Consider the following 16,272-nt stretch of genomic DNA (forward strand, 5'->3'; position numbering starts at 1 on the left):
CGGAGACTCGCTGTACACGCGCGAGCGGGGATGCATACACCTATACGTGTGCACAGCTCCGTGTACCCACAGACACTCGCGCCTCTGCACCACCACCACCAGTGGAACTCGCTGCAGCAGCGAGGAGTATGTGCAGTATAGGTATACAGAAGAAGAGAAAACGCGAGAGCATCGGTGGCGGGGGTGTCTAGTGCAGAGGGGGCGTTACCCACCGGCAAAGGCGGAGCCTCCGCTCGAAAATCCCGGCGCTACTCGCTACTGTCGTCTGCTCTCTCGAGTCTCCTACACGCAGTCGCGCGTCAAACAGCGGCCGCATCGCACACACAATACACTTGGATATATATCTCTCTCTGTCTCTGTCTCTGAGCATCTGAGCCCGGTGTCGCTCGCGTTGTGTTAAGTAGTTGACTCGTACATTGCAGTCGATGTGCATTCGCTATACACGTACTCTGTAAGGATCCCCGGTGTGGCGCGATGACAGTGTCCTTCCGAGGATACACCTAGTGCGAGAACTTGCCTCCAGTGCGAACTCTGTCATCTCGAGAGGAGCGAGAGCCGTGCGATTTTTTCGAAAAAACAAGAGGAAAGCTCGCAAGTTCAACCATGATGGAGGTGCAGCAGCAACACTCGCCGGCGGGCGTCGGACCGCTGGACTTCTCCCGACGAGGTGTAGCCGAGGCGTCGGCCTTCCGAGTCGTCAAGCCCAAGCAGCTGCCCCAGGTCGTGGCTAACAACGCACAGGGACAGCAGGCCCAGACGGAAACGAACAATAACGAGAGCCCCCAAGAGAGCAACAACACGAGACTGCCCGAGAGCGAAGGTAGGACAAACCTGCGGCGAGCGCCATGTTAGTTTTTCGGTGACATCCTGGGGAGTACCGTGTAACGGTGATAAGAGGGCTATCGGTTCGATTGAGAATCGTTCGGGAGTCGCGATTGAGTTTTCTCATTCCCAACAACAGAGTTAAACGCGCGATGCACATGCGCGACGATTGAAAAAAGGAGGTAGATTAATTTTAAGAGCTTTCTCTTGTCAGAGATAAAGCGCCGCGAGTGACTAATGGCTTATTAATCCCATCTCTCGCGCGCCGTGCAGTTGTATATTCGCGGGAAAATGCACATTATATCATAAGCGGCTATATATTTTAAAAGGAAAAAGAAAAACATTTTCGACGCATCAATCAGAGAAGCGAGCTGTTAAAAAGGAATAGCAATTATGCGCGGAAACGGATCCGTGCGTAAGCGGCGAATCCTCCCGTGCGCCTCTTTTTCGCCCCTGTCATCAGGCTGTCCATCATACCCCGCCATTAGCTCCCGGCGCTGCAGCGGCGGCTCTCGGTTGCAGTTGCACGTTTACGCACACGCATCCGTAATTGATACCTGCATCCGCCCTCTGTTTTCCCCGCGTGTGTGTACACACAGAGATCGTCTGTGTATAGACGGTGTCACCTTGGCTGACAATTTTTTAATTTTTCTAATGAGAGCCGTTTGCTCTCTCAAGCCCATATAACGCAGTCGCTCGTAAAACGAGGCGGAAAAAATCTACGAAAGATGCGCGGCTGAAATTCCCCGAGGTGCAGTAGTATACTCGTGTGTGACAGGGTGAAAACGGAAGGTCGCGCGCACGCATCGAGAGCTGCGTGTGTCGCTATAGAGTCGCGTATGTCGCGAATGTCGTGTTTACGCGCGTGTGTGTCCGTTCAACAGGTGAGAGAGGGAGAGAGAGAGAGAGAGAGAGAGAGAGAGAGAGAGAGAGTGAGCCGGTATAGCATATAGAGGTGTGTGCGTGTGTACAGGCATTAGACACGAAGCGACTGTGTGTCCGCGCTATAATGCCCCGACTAATCGGGGTAATAGGCTGACAAGATAATGCGCGCAGTCGTGTGTAGAATTTTCACTAGCTCGATTATGCCGTCTGTCCTTTTCCCGATGCCGATCGATCGCGACGCCAGCTCTGTTGTAGAATGCATCGTCGAGGCGTTTATCGAGGCGATAAGCTGCGGTCGAGCGCGGCTCTCATCATCTCCGCGCGCCGCGAGCGGAAAATAAAAATCTGGCTATCGGCTCTGTGTGCGCGCAAGGTTTGCAATAAAGTCGATATTGACTTGGTTGCGCGAAAGGAGTTACCGAGAGATTATGCGATCCCCGGGATAAGATCTGAGATTACATGGAGACCGAGCGAGAACGTGAAATCAGAACGACTATGTGTGTAAGCAGAGTCCTAAAAGTAAAAATCAAGCGAAGATATAGAAAAGCTCGTGTCCTGCGCATACAGATCTTTATATGTCATGGGAGAGGATCCACGGGAAAATCGGCGGGAATAACACAGCGCAGCGTCTTATCTCCGCCGGTGTCTACACACAGGGAAACATGATTTATTTCTGATAATCCTGCGCGGCGAGACGCGGGCGACTAGCGAGATAACTTTGCTCTAATCTGCCGCGCGGATTATCCGAGCCGCTCTCTATTGCCCGGGGATTAAGGATTTTTCATTTTCTCATATAGGTGAGCGCACACGCGCGTACAATCCTATACGTGGGTACACTAGATTTTCCGTGAAGAATCGCCGAATCTCCTTAATCAAGCCGCGCGAAAATAAGTTAATGCTCCCGAGAGTCGGCCGGCTGATGAATAGCCTACACTCCCCCACTTTCTAATGAAGACGCGGGGCGCCAGCTCCTCCACGAGCCGGGGTGTATAAGGATCCGCTCGACGCCGGAAGAATACGTAATTCATCGTGAGGAGCTGCGCCAGATTGACCCTGTGCCTTCCCCGGAATTGAAAAGAAAAAGTGCGCGCCAGCGAGGATAATATATGATTAATCACAGTCGATTAAAATTCTCCTCTCGATTATTCTGTTCCAGGATGCGACGTGCGGCTGATGTTCCCGCGACTCTGGGCGCCGTTCGCCAAGTCCAACGAGGTCACGAGCTTGCCGCCCTTTCCGAAATCTGATCCAGGTGAGAGCCGCACACGCGGATATACGAGACGCGGCTATAAGTCAGAAAAGTTTTTTCATCGATTCCTCGTATGTGTACGATATAGCGCGGAGGACCGCCGGATATAGCGCATAGAGCGTAAAATACGGCTGCCATTATTTTCGCGCTACGCTACGCCGCCGCGCGGTGTATACGGCGATAGGAGGTAAAACTTTTTTGCAACAGTGATTCCGAACGCGGGACGATAAAATGAGCCGTACGTGTAATTCTTCGCGGGTAAAGTATATGGCGCGAGGAGTCGGTGTTTAATGGACGGTTAGTTGCATGCCCGAACATCTCCGAATCGATCATCGTGGTCAAATAATATACACCTATAGCTTATTAGCGAGTTTGTATTATTTTTGAATAGAGCGAACAGCAGTTATAGAATGAGCTGCCCAAACAATCGAGGCTTTTAGCATACGGTTATACATGCCTTGGACTCGCAGAATTGAGATGAGGGGAACAGGAAAGAGCCTGAGCGCCACCTATCTTCGCTCGTTAGAGACACGGGGCGTTTAAAATTGAGTTTGAATTTAGATTTGCAAAACTGTTTTGACTCAAGTGCAAGTCGGGACAACGACGAAAAGAACAAACAACCGTCGCGTGGGTGGAGCGTCTTCCGGATATGGCGGTGGACTTTTTATTTATCAATTGCGTAGAGGCTCTCCTATACACACACCGCTTCGAGAGTACACATCAGCCGAGAAAGAAAGAAGCGCGCACGCAGAGATGATTGGGATAAATGGCAGCACGCGTACGCCCATTTATACCGCACTTAGCCCACCTATATATTCATAAATACGCACTCTCTCTCTCTCTCTCTCTCTCTCTCTCTCTCTCTCTCTCTCTCTCTCTCGTTGTCAATTGAGGCGGATTAGAGGAGATTCGGTCGGCGGCGGCTCCTTTGTATAGGGACTCGAATTAGCCGACATCTTGTTGTCGTCGAGCGCGGCGCATACGCAAGTAGTAGCTGCAGCTTCCTTATTATTCGCCTCGTTCGATGCGCGCGGAGGATGTGTGCGAAAGGAGAAATCAGCGACTCGCTGCGCTTCTGCCTAATTCGCCGGGATGAGAGTGTTTGGTTACGCTTTTGATTCGCCGCTCACTCGCTCTATCGTCGATGTGATTCTATTTTCGATAATATACTCGTGTACGCGGTTATGGATACAAGCGTTCGATCAAACGCTTTCGACGCGAGGCTCTTGAAAAAGATACGCTTACACTTTGTGTTTGCACGATTGCGGAGGAATGATGAAGTGGATTCGAATAGCCCGCCGCGTACATTCAAAGCTGGGCGGAAAACAAGTCGAAGAATGCAACGATCGCGCGCATCGGAAAACGGAATCACGAGAGCCTCGCGGTACATCCAACAAGCTCCGCCGCTCGCGCGCGACATCCTCTAATCGAATCCATTTCGCCCGGCAAACTCGATGCAATCAACTCGGCGAACCGTTCCAAGACTATACCCACACACGCACACAGGCGCACAATTACGAGGAGACGAAGGAAAAAACGTAGCGCGTCTTTGCGCGCGCAGTAGGCCAGTAAATAAAATCCGAGAGCCAATGGCGAGTCGCGAAAGTCGCCGAGCGGAAGGGTCGCCTCGTCGGAAGCTAAAGTGTATAACGGCTTTAATAGCGCGGCAGATCACTACGCAGTAAACGACTGACGGACGACAGAAGATTAAAGTTGGCCCCCGTTAACTCGATCTAATTGTCTCCCTTCCCTCCTTCCCCCCTCTCTCTCTCACTCTATACATAGATATATACACGCACGCGGCCGGCGGGCTTGGCCTTCCTTTATTAATCCTAAGAGCGAGCGCACGCACGTACACACGGCGGCGGCCTCTTCGTCTCCTTCTTTTCTCTCTCTCTCTCTCTCTCCCTCTCTCTCTCTCTCTCTCTATATATATATATATATATATATATATATATATATCCTCGATTTCACCGTCGCTGCTCCAAAATCTCGCGTCGCCGATGACACTATGCTGGCGCGTAAATCATATGGGCCCATAGTGCAGGATTTCTCTCAATCTCGGCGCTATTGTGATATCGAGGTCAACGCGTCGACGCGATGCAGGCGATCGACGAACTTTTATACGCGTTTAATTCACGGCGACGAGAGAGTCGAATGCGTGCGCGCAATCAGCCTAATGGCTCACACGCATCTATCGTCGGGAATTTCTCTAAAGCGCGGAATAATTTCCAAGCCTGTCATTATCCTTTGAAAAATTCATCAAAGCGCCGGTGTAATGATATTTCGTGTATAATTACGTACGAGTCTCCTGATTTGATTGAAGCCTCGAACAGCCGCATGTACAGCACGCAGACTCGCTTATTTTGATTAACGAACATCAAACTCCGAAATTGGTATAGCAACGAACTCTCGCGCGTTACGCAATTAACTTGATTTGACTACGAGCAAAGGCGTTTTTTGCCGCGCACCGAGCGAGGGCTTCACAGAACGCGACGCGACGCACGAGAATTTGCGTGTACGCGCAGTATGCCATAGCGGAGCGGCTTTTTACGCGGGCGCCCATCTGTCTCCGGCGCGCCAGACTCTTCTCTTTTCTCATTCTCCTCGACGGCGAGAGTCGCTCCTGCTCTTCTTGTTTCTCAGCTCTTTCCCAGGCACTTTTTTAGCGCCCCCCGCACTGCAGAGCGATGCGACCCGAGTAATGCAAGATGCGTTTTGAGAAGCTGCTTTTTCGAATTTATATACTTGTAATACGCTCGAAGCTCCGCAATCAGGAAAGCTCCAATACAGCATCCCCCGGCGGTGCAATACGCATGTGTATAATAATACACAAAAGGCCGCGCCAGCGATTTCCGCGGCACGCGCCCAGCGTATCTCCCTAATCGCATTATGCACTTGCGCGAAAAAGCAGAACCAGTAGACTACTCATCCATCCGATCGAAGCTCCGCTACACAGCACACACACACAGACTATACGCGGGGGGGAGAGAGCCGGAGAGAAAGTCGCGTGCTTTAAACGCGATTAGTCGGGTGTATAACCCGCAGCAGCCGGCACGTGACCGCGTGTCGCGCGCTCGGATTATAAATATAATATAGCAGGCAGTGCGGCAGCAGTCGCTGGTGTGTATTATATACGTGTAAGGAAGGGTCGTGCGGCTGCATTCGCGAATTATTATGAATCAATCGCGAGCAGCGCGTCTCGCTCGTAAATCACGCGGAGCTTCATAGAAATCTAGGCCTCGTCTCGGGATATGATCGCATCGCGCCCGTCTGTGCTCGTATGATCCATCCATCCCCCGGCAGCCATTATAAATTTTCCTCTCCTATATACCCTCGTGCGCACTTTGGACGATTGACTTTTCAAGGCGCTCTGCGTGTGTGTGCGTGTGTGTGTGTGTGTTGGGAAACAAATCAAGTTGTGCGCGAGGGAAAAAGAGTGCTGGTGCGATAATTGCAAAGCCGAGGATTCAGCGGAGGAAAAAGGGGTCAGAGATTCTGGCCTGCCGGGCGAGATTAAACGAGAAGTGAAAATGTATTTGAGATCTCTCCGCGAGAGATTGCCTGCAACGGCACAGGCTTGCGATGCCTCGTTAGCGTTACACAAGCCCTGAAAAAGACGTACGCTACGTGACTCAAATCTCATTTCCAGCCCTCATACACTTGTCTTCTCTCTCTCTCTCTCTCTCGCGCGCGCGCGCGCGCGAACAAGCGAGCAGGAGGGAAAGCTTGACTGCGAGAGGGAGAGTTGCGCTTGGCATTCTGCGCAGGGAGTTCTACTCCATTTTCTTCCGCTTTCCCCCTCCCCGCCGCGTCTTTTCTGTTTTCTCTGCAGTCGTCCGCCGTCGGATTAACGACGCGTTAAACTTGAAAAATAAGCCGGAGGTCTTGGTTAATGGATGACGTTTTCGTTTTCTTCCCGATGACAGAGCGACTGTCGTTCGGCGTTGGACGACTAGTCGGATCGCCGCTATCGAGGAGTCCCCGCAGGTCACCGTCGCATTCGCCTTGCCTGGACTCGCCGAGAACCGATCAGCAGGACACGGAGGTTGACGTCGATGCCGAGGACGAGGAGGTAGACGTGGACGTGGAGGAGGTCGGCGACGAGGACGACCGCGAGGGCTCGAGCCCGCCCAGGTCTGCTACGCCACCGTCGCCACCCGCCGTCACCCGGAGTACCCCAACTAACCCTCCCAGAAGGTTTGCATAGACTTGCAAAAAAAATGATGAAACCGTTGGTTTTTTTACTCAACTATAATTTTGAATCTCCCTTGAACCCCAACCAGGTCGGGCGACTCGTTCAGCGTCAACGCCCTCCTGAGGCCGGACCCGCCATCGGCCCACTCGCAAAACACAAACAGCAGCGGCAGCTCGGCGAACGGCAACCCAGTGTCGCACCAGTCGATCCTCTACCCACCTCTGCACCTACAGAGCGGCGTCGTCCTTCCTCCTCACCCTCACCACCCCCTGAGCTACCTTCACCCACAGCTTCTTCCCCACCACCTGCTGCCGCCACACTTGCACCCACTGCTCAGAGGTGTCCATCCAGCGACCGCCGCGGCACATCCTGGACTCCACACGACGGCCCACGGACCTCACGGTCTACACCATCCCCACCCGCTCGGGGATGTCTACAGTTGCGTCAAGTGTGATAAGATGTTCAGCACCCCGCATGGCCTCGAGGTGAGTCAAAGTCTGCTCCTATACCTAGAAACCTAATCAGGTCGCATCATTGATAAATGCTCATCGTTCGTTCGACAGGTGCACGCGAGGCGGTCGCACAACGGCAAGAGGCCCTTCGCCTGCGAGTTGTGCAACAAAACCTTCGGCCACGAAATTAGCCTAACGCAGCACCGGGCGGTCCACTCCGCGGAGAAGGTCTTTGAGTGCAAGCAGTGCGGCAAGGCATTCAAGCGCTCGAGCACGCTCAGCACCCACCTGCTCATACACTCGGACACGCGGCCCTACCCTTGCCAGTTCTGCGGCAAACGGTTCCACCAGAAGAGCGACATGAAGAAACACACCTACATTCACACAGGTACATACGAATAGCTCATTCATACCTAACCATAGCTGATGGACAGTACGGTCATGTAAACGGCAAGCGTCTGTCATAGTTTTTGTCTTGTCGACTGGATGAATAATCGAAAATGCCGTTTGGGAGAAAAAATCTCTCCGACGAAATTACTTAGCCGAGCAGCACGTCCGTCTCGTCCGGAGAATTACGTGCAAACCTGACAGTAAATCGTTGCTGCAACATTAACGATCGCCGCGGGTCCGCAGCAGCCACAATCTGCCTCGGGATAAAACTCTCTCGCTCTCAGCTCTCCGTATATTCGCGCGTATCAATTATGACGAGAGAGAAAGAGAGAGTCCGACTTCGAGCCATTAATAATCCAGCTCTATTCTCGAGCATACGAGTTAATCCGGGACACACGCGCGGGCGCTTATGTGTGTCCCTGCATATGTGGCATGCAGAAGAGCAAAGGAGATTGAGAGGGTGGACGACCCTTGCCGTTTGGCGCTTCGTAATAATCGTAATGTCTTTTTGGGGCACTGCTGTGCTACCGTCGCTTCTTTTCCCCTTGATACTCGAGAGGTCCGATTCTCCCATGCGCGTATCCTCGCTGCGATTACTGCGTCAGAGAGTTTTGCTCTTTTGCTCCCCCCTGCGCACACTTCTTGCGCTCTCTCGGCGGGCGTAATCCTAAAATAGATTTTCACTGCCGACAAATTGTCTGTGGGAATCGACTGGCTGCTCGCTTCTGCGGGGATCAAGTGCGCGTCGATTAACGATTCGGGTGATATGTACAGTTTGCTCAGCGGATGAGCTGAAATTGAGATACTTCGGGGAGAGATTAACGAATTGAAAAAAAGGGGCCGAGGAAGAATCCCACGAAAGCGCCCGCAATGATTACGGCCCGATCTCGGAGTGTCCGGAGCGCACGATCTCCTCTCCCGCTCGCACAAAAAGAAGAGGAAGACGAAGAAGAAGAAGAAGAAGAAGAAGAAGAAGAAGAAGAAGAAGAAGCTGTGACGGGGGATAAGACACTTGACACTCGCGTCCCCCTCTCTCAGCGTGACGCGGGCTCTCGTCCAGGATGGATTTCACCGCGACGAGCTGCGTAGGTGGAGCTGAGACTAAGAAGAGGGAGAGACAAGAGCCGAGAGTTAAGATAGAGAGTATCGTCGTCATGGCAACCCTCCCGATGTCTTATCAAATTATCACCTTGTCTCGTACTTTCCTTCCCCCCATACTCGACTCTACACACATACGGGCCGAGAGCAGACGACGTCTTCCGAGATACAAAGCGATGGTCACTCGCTAACAACCTATGGGACCGCGAGTCATGTGTGCGCGCGTCCGGAACATTTAATTCATTATTCAGCCCGATGAAAAATTCAGAGCAGCCCGGCTCCGCTGCTGTGTACGTGTACCTGCGGGGAATTGCGAGAGGACAGCGCGCGCGCGATTGTCGCCTCTTTAATTACCAGCGCGGTCGTTTTGACTTTTCCTTATGTCTTTTTCTATCCCACTCGCTCCCTACTGTCGTCCGGCGAAATTAGAGTAGCCGCACGTGAAAATGAAAAAGCTGCGCGCGGAATTTCGTCGGAATTCGCCTCGAGGATCCTCGAGAAATTCTCGCGCTATACTGCGAAAGTTGAATAAAAAGAAACGAAGCGAATCGCGTCCGAAAATCGTAATTCAATCAGCCACTAAACAAAGGCTGGCTGTATGTACTTACGACGGAAAAACAGAGGCAAAAGATAAAAGTCAATCCAGCCGCGCTAGACAAAGCGAGCGAGCGGGAGATAGAGAGAGAGAGAGAGAGAGAAAAAAAAGAGCGAGAGAGTAGACTCAGCAGAGTGGGCCATGTGCAATATAAGGGTGCGCCGGAGATTCCCGGGGGACACGGCCGGCGTAACGTAAAATCATTATTAGGTAGGTGGGTACCACCGGCACACACAGACACACACGCGTGCGCGAATAGGGGAGTGAGGGAGAGAGAGAGAGAAAGTGGGAATAAGAGCTGTGCAAATATTGCTCGTGCACGGCGCGATGAGCGTTTTAGAGCAGGGGTGCAGTCCAAGCTTTTCTCTCGCACCCGCGGAGAGAGAGAGAGAGAGAGAGAGAGAGAGAGAGAGAGAGACACGAGTCAAGTGCAGCGCGCAACCTGCCGCTGTAAAAACACGCCCGGGAAGCGCAGCGGGGTGCTTCGAGGCGCGAATCTGTCGCTTTTCTTATCCACCGGGTTATTCTGATTCGTATATTTCTTTAATTTTCCACTCGACGATATTTCGTCATCGTAATCCGAAATAACACCGGCTCGCGTAATTTCTCGCTCGACGGAATCGCAGTGCGTGTTGATCGAATGGCGCGGCTCTCTCCCCCTATATATCCTCGTTGTTTTCACAATAAACACTGCAACCTGTCCGGTCGCACGTCAAAGTTCGATATGTGTGTGTGTGTGTGTGCTCGCGACCTTTTCACCCCCGCGTGTGTGCACATACGCGCGCACGGTCACGCGGTTTGCCCCGTCTCTGTTATTCTAATCCCGCTAAACTTTCTGGAAATCCAACGCGTCGATTGGTATTTTTTTTACTCGATTGCCGTCGCTTCTTCCGAACAACATAAACGTCCCCCTATATAAAGTATATTGTCTTACCATTCCAAAATGTAATCGCGATAGCGAGACAAGCGATTACAGGGCGGCGTACACGATAAGGTGTTCCCATAACTATATACAGCGCGTATTAACATCTCGGCGGCGGCTGCGGCGGAGGTCCCATGGCTGTCCGCGTGTATACACAACTATGGAGCTACTCGAAAGCTATTAGAGGTTTCCAACTGACTTGACGCCCCAAGAGCTCTCGCGCAGCCCTCCGCTTAAACTTTTCGACGGGCAACACTTGTTGTGCGCCGCCGTATAATCCCGGCCATAACGCGCCCGCGTGTGTGTTATGTAAGCGCAGTCGGCTGGAAGTAATGTCTTCGCAGCGATGCTCTTTTTTCGTGTCTGTGCGATTATAAGCTATTGTTGCGAAACGACGGAAGAACATTCATTTTTCATCGCGCAATAGTACAAACAACCGCGCGTCAGCTATCTGAAGCAATCGAGTTACTAGATTTCCACGCTCGTCGCGGCTTCCAATAGACACGGCCCCGGGAAAGCTGATTCCTTAATGCTCAGCTCCCGCAAGAAAGCCGATACTCGCGCACACTAAGTCGGTTAGCTCCTTAGTGCTGCTGCTGCTGTGGCTCGTCGTCGTCGTCTCGGGAATGCGGGATAGTAATCCGCTTCTCTAGCACCACTACTCTGATGGCTATTAAATTATTACGGGCTGCGCGCGTACAGCTCGATTGCATTACGAATCGCCGATAGAACGAGGAACTGGGACTACTGTTCGTTTATTCTCTCGGCGCTCGGCGATGACGTGGCGACGATGATTCCGCGTCGGAGCGTGATTTCTTTGTTGGGAAATGATCTGTCTCGTTTTGTGTTATACGTGTGAATGCGATCGAGGCTAGTGCAGCGACCCGCAGCTCTAAAATTGTCTCCCAGCGATCGAATTAAGTCGCACCTCGATCCGTCCGACTCTGTTGTACACGACGCTTACGTATTGATATGCGGCATATTCCAGCGCTGTAAAATGCAGAGAGCCGAGGAAGCGCGAACTCGTAAATTGTCGATGGATCATATTCCGGGAAATGCAGGATAGCTCTCACTCTCGCGTCGTGTACGTGTACGTCACTGCGGCATTTGCATGTTTAATGCCGCATCGCCTCAGCTACTCCCGAGTACAAGGATATCTCGCGCTAATTCGCGACACCTTATACGCGCAGTCGCTCTCGGAAATGTATACTCCTCCCGCAGCGAAGACAGCTGTGTGTAGGTGTACGAGAAGTAGAGAAAAAAATCGATGCGGCCATACAACACGACGTGTTTTCGGCGAGTCTCCTAGGGGCAGATTCCGGAGCAGCAACAACGCCGGCCGTGTATTTACCGTTTCGCCTGCCGCTCTCGGGGATATAGCCGATGTAGCTACACGTGTACAACCGACTCTGTTCGCGCGAAAACGCAGTCCTGGGAATTTCGAGCCGCTGCTGCAGTATAGTAGTAGTAGTCCATTCGTTTCTACGCATACGCACTGCGCAAACGATCGAAAACAAGACGTTCCACTCGCCGTCTCCATTATTCAGGGCGGCACACACGCGAGAGGAGAAAAAGCCCTCGCGGGGAAGACGAGAAGAGCCGCGGGGTCTGATTGATATCAGTCGGTAATCCGCAGGCGCGGAAGGTGCCGCGGTGTAGAAAATCCATGCTGTCCTCGCTGTGAAATATGAGATCTCTCTTTCTCCCTCTCGCGGGGATTCGGAGGGAGGGCGCTACCGGAGGAAATCAATGCCTCTCTCCCCCTTCCCCCGGCGCTCTCGAAAGTCTTCTCTCTCTCTCTCTCTCTCTCTCTCTCTCTCTCTCTCTCTCTCTCGCTATACACTCCCCCCTATACGGATCTTTTCCGCGAGTCGCCATTCGCGCTCGTCTTCTCGCCTCTGTACATTAATCTAAAATTAAAGCCGATAACGGCGATCTCTCCGCCCCTCGGCTGGGATAATTAAGCCGCCATTCGCTCGCCGTAAATTCTCGATGAATATGCTAATCCAAAAGTGAGAGAGAGAGATGAGAGCCCCTGCGCGTCGACTTAAGACGCCATTATACAACCGCCGCCCTGCGAGTATTAAACTCCGGCAAATCTTGGGAGTAGGGTATATTCTTCGAGGGAATAATTCTCCTTTCCGATGGAGAAAACTCGCCGGACGCGAACACGGCTTTTACTACTGCTTCAATTCTTCCTCTCCTTTTACTGAAAAAATCCTCGGAAATACCTCGCCGCAGCTGTGCCCCTACAAAAAAAATCCCTCACGTAGCAGCGCATGTGCAGACTACTGCTACTACCGTTGTAAGTAGAATAGCGCGTAGACGTGCAGAGATCGAGAGAGAGAGAGAGAGAGTGCGACGTGAACGGACTGCGCCTTCGGCGAGGATGAGATAAAGAAGAGAGGGGGGAGGGAAGGCCAAGCTCTGCGCGGACGCTTCTTGATTTTTACGAGCTCGTAAATTCCCGAGAGCCGGGGCGAGAGAGAGAGGGAGAGAGAGAGAGAGAGAGAAGCAGCAGTGGCCTTTCTTGAGGGAGAGAGCGGTGTACTTCCTTCCCCCGGACACGACCGCTCATCCCGAATTTCATCGCGCCGCGCGCGGCGAATAGATTTCCCGAGAGCTAGAGAGAAAAAGAGTGAGAGGCTCTGCGCTGTATACTGATTTTTTTCCCCGGAGCTTGCGTCGGCGCGATTTGTTGTATAGGGTCCGAGTATGGATTTTGCTTTTCTAGAGTGAGGCGATTCTGATCGAGGCAACGAAAGCTTTATCGCGGTAGTCGAAAAGCTCGAAAAAAGCTCTGGAGCTACCTTCGTCCAATCGGGTTCGAAAAGGTTTATCGATACTTCCCGGCGATCGTTCTCATCATCATCGTCATCAGCATCTGCACAGAGTAGCCCCGGGGATACTCCTCTCTCTCTCTCTCTCTCTCTCTCTCTCTCTCTCTCTCTCTCTCTCTCTCTCGCAGTAGTATAGTCCATTAAAAGCATCGACGGCGCAACTCACCCTCTCTCTTCTCTGGCTCATTCGCGGCGCGCCGGCAGAGAGGGCGCTTTCTCTCTCTCTCTCTCTGTCTCTAAGGCCGTCGCTATGGTAACGAGGGGCTGGAGCCGCCCCCGGTCGCCAATCAGGGCGCTGGCTCTCTGCTCTCTCTCTCTTTTCCGGGGCTGGGAGCGGGAGAGAGAGAGAGAGAGCGGGGGCGGCTGAGATTCTCGCTCGGGAGAAAATCTTGACCGGGCGTGCCCCGAATCCCGGATACCACCTTCTCTGCTTTCTCCATATCTGTACCTACGTTGCAAGCTCTCGTCCGCGGGGGTGGAAGAGGGAGAGAGAAGCGCCGTTAGAATTAAGCTCCTACTGCATCCTCGCGCGCGCGCGCGCGCTTCGCATCTCTCGGGGTTATCTCTTTCTCTTATAGCCCGGCGCACGGCGGATCGATTTCACCGATTTATACACGCCGGCTTGGCTGGTGATGATGGCGGCTGGAAGAGAGAAGCTCTCTATGTGGCTGTGGCTGTGGGAAGAGGGGAAGGGAATTTGTCGCGGCGCTGCTGCTGCTACTGCTGCTACGTCGAGAGTGAGAAATCTGGGGGTGAGAGGGTGCGCTGGATTTTCTTGCTCGCCTACTCGCGCTGCTACGGCGGTTTCTTTCGATGGTTATGGCTCTTTCCGGATGAGCTTTTCGATTCCGTTCGGGATACTCTCGCGAGACGTACGGCCTCCTTCGACAAGATGAATCTATGAATGTATTGTACCGTATAAAATCATTCATCTAACCAAAGCTTACCCTTCTGCTTCCAGGTGAAAAGCCGCACAAGTGCCAGGTCTGCGGTAAGGCCTTCTCCCAGAGCAGCAACCTGATAACACACTCGCGCAAGCACACGGGCTTTAAGCCGTTCGCCTGCGAGCTTTGCGGCCGAGCTTTCCAGCGCAAGGTCGACCTGCGCCGCCACCGAGAGACGCAGCACGCCGACCTCAACGGCACCGCCTCCTCGGGATCCTCGTCCTCGTCGGCGGCGCACCTCAGGTCGCCGATAAACCCGCTCGCCCAGAACGCTCTGGCAGCTGTCGCCGCCGCCAACCAGAGCATCATGCAGTGAACCGGTGCTACGACGAGACTCGCAGGAGTGTATAGATAAATTCGTCGAAGTGGCTTGCGGAGCACTACGGCACGAGACATGCTTTTCGTTCGTTGTTTTGTTACATACGGTGCCGATCGGCTGTGGCGAGCCTTACTCCAAGATCTCCGCTATAGACGGTTTCCTTCTTCTTCCTGTACATAATCCTTCGAAGACTCTCGAGTATAGGGCATAAGATAGTGTAATTCGAATCGTCAATTCACGAGCGCACTCTGACTTTAATTAGGAATACACTTTAGGAGGGCGCGAGAGAAACCTGTATAGATGAACTTAGAGAAAGTCAAATTATCATATATCGCGAGAAGCTTTTTTCCAGTTATTATGAAGAAATACATACCAGTGCAATCGAGACCCTGCGTGATAACAAAAGGGCTCCAGGTCGTTCGTGCGAGTTTACTCGAATACGCCCGAGAGAAGAAAAAATTCTTTTTCGTTTCGTCGTTCGTTGTTATTTAGTACTTAAGAGAAGTGTGCAGGAGAATGTCTACTTATTTTCAAGCGCGTGCGTCGATTACGATAAACAAACGAGGGGATGATGCGCGTGTGAACGACTGTCTTGAATCATTGACTATATATAGCATATCTTCGACTATTAAATCTTTGCTCTCTGAGAACAAGGTATTCGAGTGTGACCAAAAGAGATTTGTAAATACTATGTGTAGTCTGTATATCTTATCGTATGACGCTAGGTCGGTAAGCCTATAAATATTATAAATATCGAATCGATCAGCGACTATGTATATGACGCGGAGAAAAAAAATGAGGAAAGTCTACGACACGTATAAATATAGGAAACGATCGAAATATAGTGTAGCAGGTGATAATCGGGGAGTTCGTTCGAGGCTAAATTATCGAGGATCATAGGATTATAAATAACGCAGAGTGTCGTTCAACTGAATGAGAGAGCCGACATCGACTCTCTATCCGTACTTCTCTCGCTATCCGAGTTTTTATTGTTGTAACTTTTACTATCATGTAATTATTGTAATTAGACACCTCGCTATCGATATATATATATTACTGTCATTATTATTATTACCATTATTATTATTATTATTATTATTATTATTATTAATATTATCATTATTATTATGATTCTATTATTACAAATAAACGCTGTTACCATTTGTAAATCATCACTCGAGTGAATCTGCTTTCGCCAAACTACCCTCCCTCGTCATCATCGTCGAAAACAAAATCACGATATGAAAAAACAAACAGATACTAGAAGAGAGAAAATCTATCGCACAATGAAAATCGTCAAGGCCACCAGCAGCGCAGCGTCCCACTTCTAGGCAATAACAAAATTGCCACTGCGGCAATTAAGCAAACTGTCCCGCTCTCAAAGGTCCAATATGTTTGCCGTCTCTCTGCTCTGTCTCCTGTATCATCATCCCCCAGCAGGAGCAGCAGCAGCAGCGGCACTTGCCTCGTTTTCGTTCCGGACCTCCACGGGGGGCGCCCTTCGCTTAATGCCTTTCCGCTTAAATCCATCGGCGATTTTTCCAGCGCCAGGCTTAAT

General features: G+C 51.7%; 1 protein-coding gene across 1 annotated transcript; it reads left to right on the forward strand.

The window, feature by feature from the left end:
* The first annotated feature begins 266 nt into the window (after positions 1-266).
* LOC100119265 (B-cell CLL/lymphoma 6 member B protein) lies at positions 267-15,536 on the forward strand. Its single transcript, XM_016986364.2, has 6 exons — positions 267-820; positions 2,864-2,959; positions 6,886-7,156; positions 7,243-7,639; positions 7,718-7,994; positions 14,413-15,536. The coding sequence occupies exons 1-6, from the start codon at positions 604-606 to the stop codon at positions 14,709-14,711; spliced, it is 1,557 nt and encodes a 518-aa protein (XP_016841853.1). The 5' UTR covers positions 267-603; the 3' UTR covers positions 14,712-15,536.
* Positions 15,537-16,272: the final 736 nt, after the last annotated feature.

This window comes from Nasonia vitripennis, chromosome 5 (assembly GCF_009193385.2).
Source record: "Nasonia vitripennis strain AsymCx chromosome 5, Nvit_psr_1.1, whole genome shotgun sequence".
Classification (NCBI taxonomy): domain Eukaryota; kingdom Metazoa; phylum Arthropoda; class Insecta; order Hymenoptera; family Pteromalidae; genus Nasonia; species Nasonia vitripennis.

What these genes read in the sequence shown, in the direction of transcription:
- LOC100119265 (XM_016986364.2), top strand. Translation starts at nt 604, where the DNA reads ATGATGGAGGTGCAGCAGCAACACTCGCCGGCGGGCGTCGGACCGCTG. An exon ending in GAGACTGCCCGAGAGCGAAG is followed by an intron (nt 821 to 2,863) that starts GTAGGACAAACC and finishes ATTCTGTTCCAG; the next exon opens with GATGCGACGTGCGGCTGATG. An exon ending in GCACCCCGCATGGCCTCGAG is followed by an intron (nt 7,640 to 7,717) that starts GTGAGTCAAAGT and finishes TTCGTTCGACAG; the next exon opens with GTGCACGCGAGGCGGTCGCA.